The 2,505-nt window shown below is 35.4% G+C and overlaps 1 protein-coding gene across 1 annotated transcript in view; it reads left to right on the top strand.

Moving 5' to 3' along the window:
* The first annotated feature begins 1,760 nt into the window (after positions 1-1,760).
* LOC120355119 (basic-leucine zipper transcription factor A-like) overlaps positions 1,761-2,505 on the top strand; it is a 13,686-nt gene continuing 12,941 nt past the window's right edge. The window contains exon 1 of the mRNA XM_039443439.1: positions 1,761-1,828. Within this exon, the coding sequence (XP_039299373.1) occupies positions 1,761-1,828 (68 nt within the window). The remainder of the gene's footprint in view (positions 1,829-2,505) is intronic.

Raw genomic sequence — 2,505 nt, 5'->3', positions numbered from 1 at the left:
ATGGACCGATGTAAGACAAGAAGAAGATTTCAGAGCTGATGAATAAAAAAATAGAAAAAGGAAGGAAAGAGGTTGATAAAGGAAGAAAAGAGACACAGTACAATCTGTGTTATCTGATAACAGTAGGAAGGAGAATTATATGAGATAGAGCTTGAATCGGCAAAAATGACATAAAAAAACTTGAGCTGATATAATAAAATTGAATTCATTTTTTTCTAATGGTGTGGTTAGGATATGGTCTGGTTACTAAAACAAGACTACATGATAATATGAAATTGAAAAATGAATTGTGTTCCAACTAGTAGTTATGTGAACAGTAGACCTCACGCAGTATTCTCATCCACAAGTACCTGATTGAAACTATAGACCTTAATATGGAAATACAGCAATAGACTGGCTTCTCCACACATCTGTGTAATCACATGTCAGCTGATTTATGATGAATAATTCTATAGTCTGATTTTTACTCCAATATTGGCGTATGAAGGAGGCTCCTTTTCCCTTTTATATTATTCTTGTAATGCAAAATTTCCAAAAACCTTGTATATACGTCGACGCGCAATTAAAAAAGGAACATACCTGTCAAATTTCATGAAAATCTATCACCGCGTTTCGCCGTAAATCCGCAACATTCAAACATTTAAAGAAACGCCAAACCGTCGACTTGAATCTTAGACCTCACTTTGCTCGGTCAATTATAAGCATTTTTAAAAGAGGAAATTGAAAAAGCTGAATGCTAGAAATAAGCACATTATTAAATCAAACGCGACTTAACCTATTTCGGACTATGTGTAACCTTAACTAAATTTTGGAGAGGAATAGCACAAGGTTAACTTATTTTTCCAATTCTAATTCTCCCTATCATTCTAATGATGTAATATTGTATGAATCAATAAAAACGCGGAGAATAATGAAGAAGGAAATGATACATTCATAGTAAAGAATGAGAAGAAAGAGGGAGAATAAAGTGGGAAGAATCAGTATAGTAAAGAGCTTCAATGGGCAAAGATGTCATAAAATTTAACTTGTGTTGATATAATTTATTTTCTCCCATATTAATTTTATTAGAAGCGTGTGGTTGTTAAAGCAAAATCATAAAATTTAACATCTGAAAGGAGATTGGAAGAAGGAGACAGGATACCAGATCAAGACCTGAAAAAGGGAAATAGAAAGGGAAAAGGACAAGAGCAAGATTTCAGAGATGAAGGGATGAATGTAAAGAGGATAGAGACAGAGGAAGGAGAGAGACACAGTGATTGATTGATTGATTGAGTACTTTATTTATGTAGATTACAATATATATACTGGCTTATACACTTATATACAATAGCTTAAAATACAGCAAAATTATGGATGAATTTGCAAAATATAAATTAAGAAAATGATTATTGAGCTGTATATAATATGAAAAAAAACAATTTGTAATAACTATGGATAAAATAGATAATATTGTTATGCATCTACACAAATTGGCGGAGCTTTGGACATATCAATGTCCATTCTTTGGAAAGAATATTCGAAGTGAGAGAGACACAGTGCAATCTATGTAATCTGATAAATCAGATGAGTGGACGATAAAGAAAGAGAACCCAACAAAGAAGGTGGAACGAAAGAGAAGAACATGTTGACACAACAGCTTGACACCAGATTCAGAACATCAAGTAGAACGTTCCAGAAGAGTCAGTGAATTTCGGAGTTATTGATTGCATTCTCCCTAACCTACCATCTCACACCCTCCCTCCTGCCCCCACCCCTACATCATGGTGGTTGTCATGGCAACCAGCTTCCCTCACCATCATCATCATCATCATCATCGTCTGCATCAGAGGTAACAGTAATCAACCGCCACGCGGCAGGCTTCCGTTTGAAGCAGGAAAGAGATTTTCGAATTTCCCGCGCCGCTGGCAGTAGCGCTAATGGTGGTGGATTGGGGAACTAACGAGGGTTTGGAGTTGTTTGATGTAGGGTAGTGGTGAGGTGAGGGTTTCTAGAACGTTGTGAAGGAAATAAAAGAGTGGTAATATGGGAGATTGGTTGAGGACCAGTAAAGTCAGAAGTTGGCAAGACAGTTAGTGCAATTATAATATTGGCACAAAATAAATCTCCGGTGATTCTGATCTCAGGACTCAACTGAAATGGAAATATAAATCCATAGGTGATGAAATCCGAGTGTACAAGGCAAAATATTGATAAGTATTTTTAAAATTACTATTAAGTAAATTATCTTTTCATGTGCAAAACGATCAAAATAGTTAAACTACTAGATTAAGGGCCGTTCGCACAGAGACAGTTTTAAAAAAATTCATTTTAAACTAGATTAAATCCGTATCGAGTCTCGTTTCTTATGATTCATTTTGAATTTAAGCCACCAGCTGATAAGATTCAGTTTAAGCTTTGGCTGTGCAAACGGCCCTAGATCAATGTAAAATCTCGTTCGTTATAATGCGATTCTTTATGAGTTTAAGCCACCAGCTGATTGAATTCAGTTTAAGCTTCGACTGTGCA

Source organism: Nilaparvata lugens, chromosome Y, assembly GCF_014356525.2.
Source record: "Nilaparvata lugens isolate BPH chromosome Y, ASM1435652v1, whole genome shotgun sequence".
NCBI lineage: Eukaryota > Metazoa > Arthropoda > Insecta > Hemiptera > Delphacidae > Nilaparvata > Nilaparvata lugens.
Note: the sequence above shows the minus strand (reverse complement) of the source record. Positions and strands in the feature narration are given on the sequence as shown.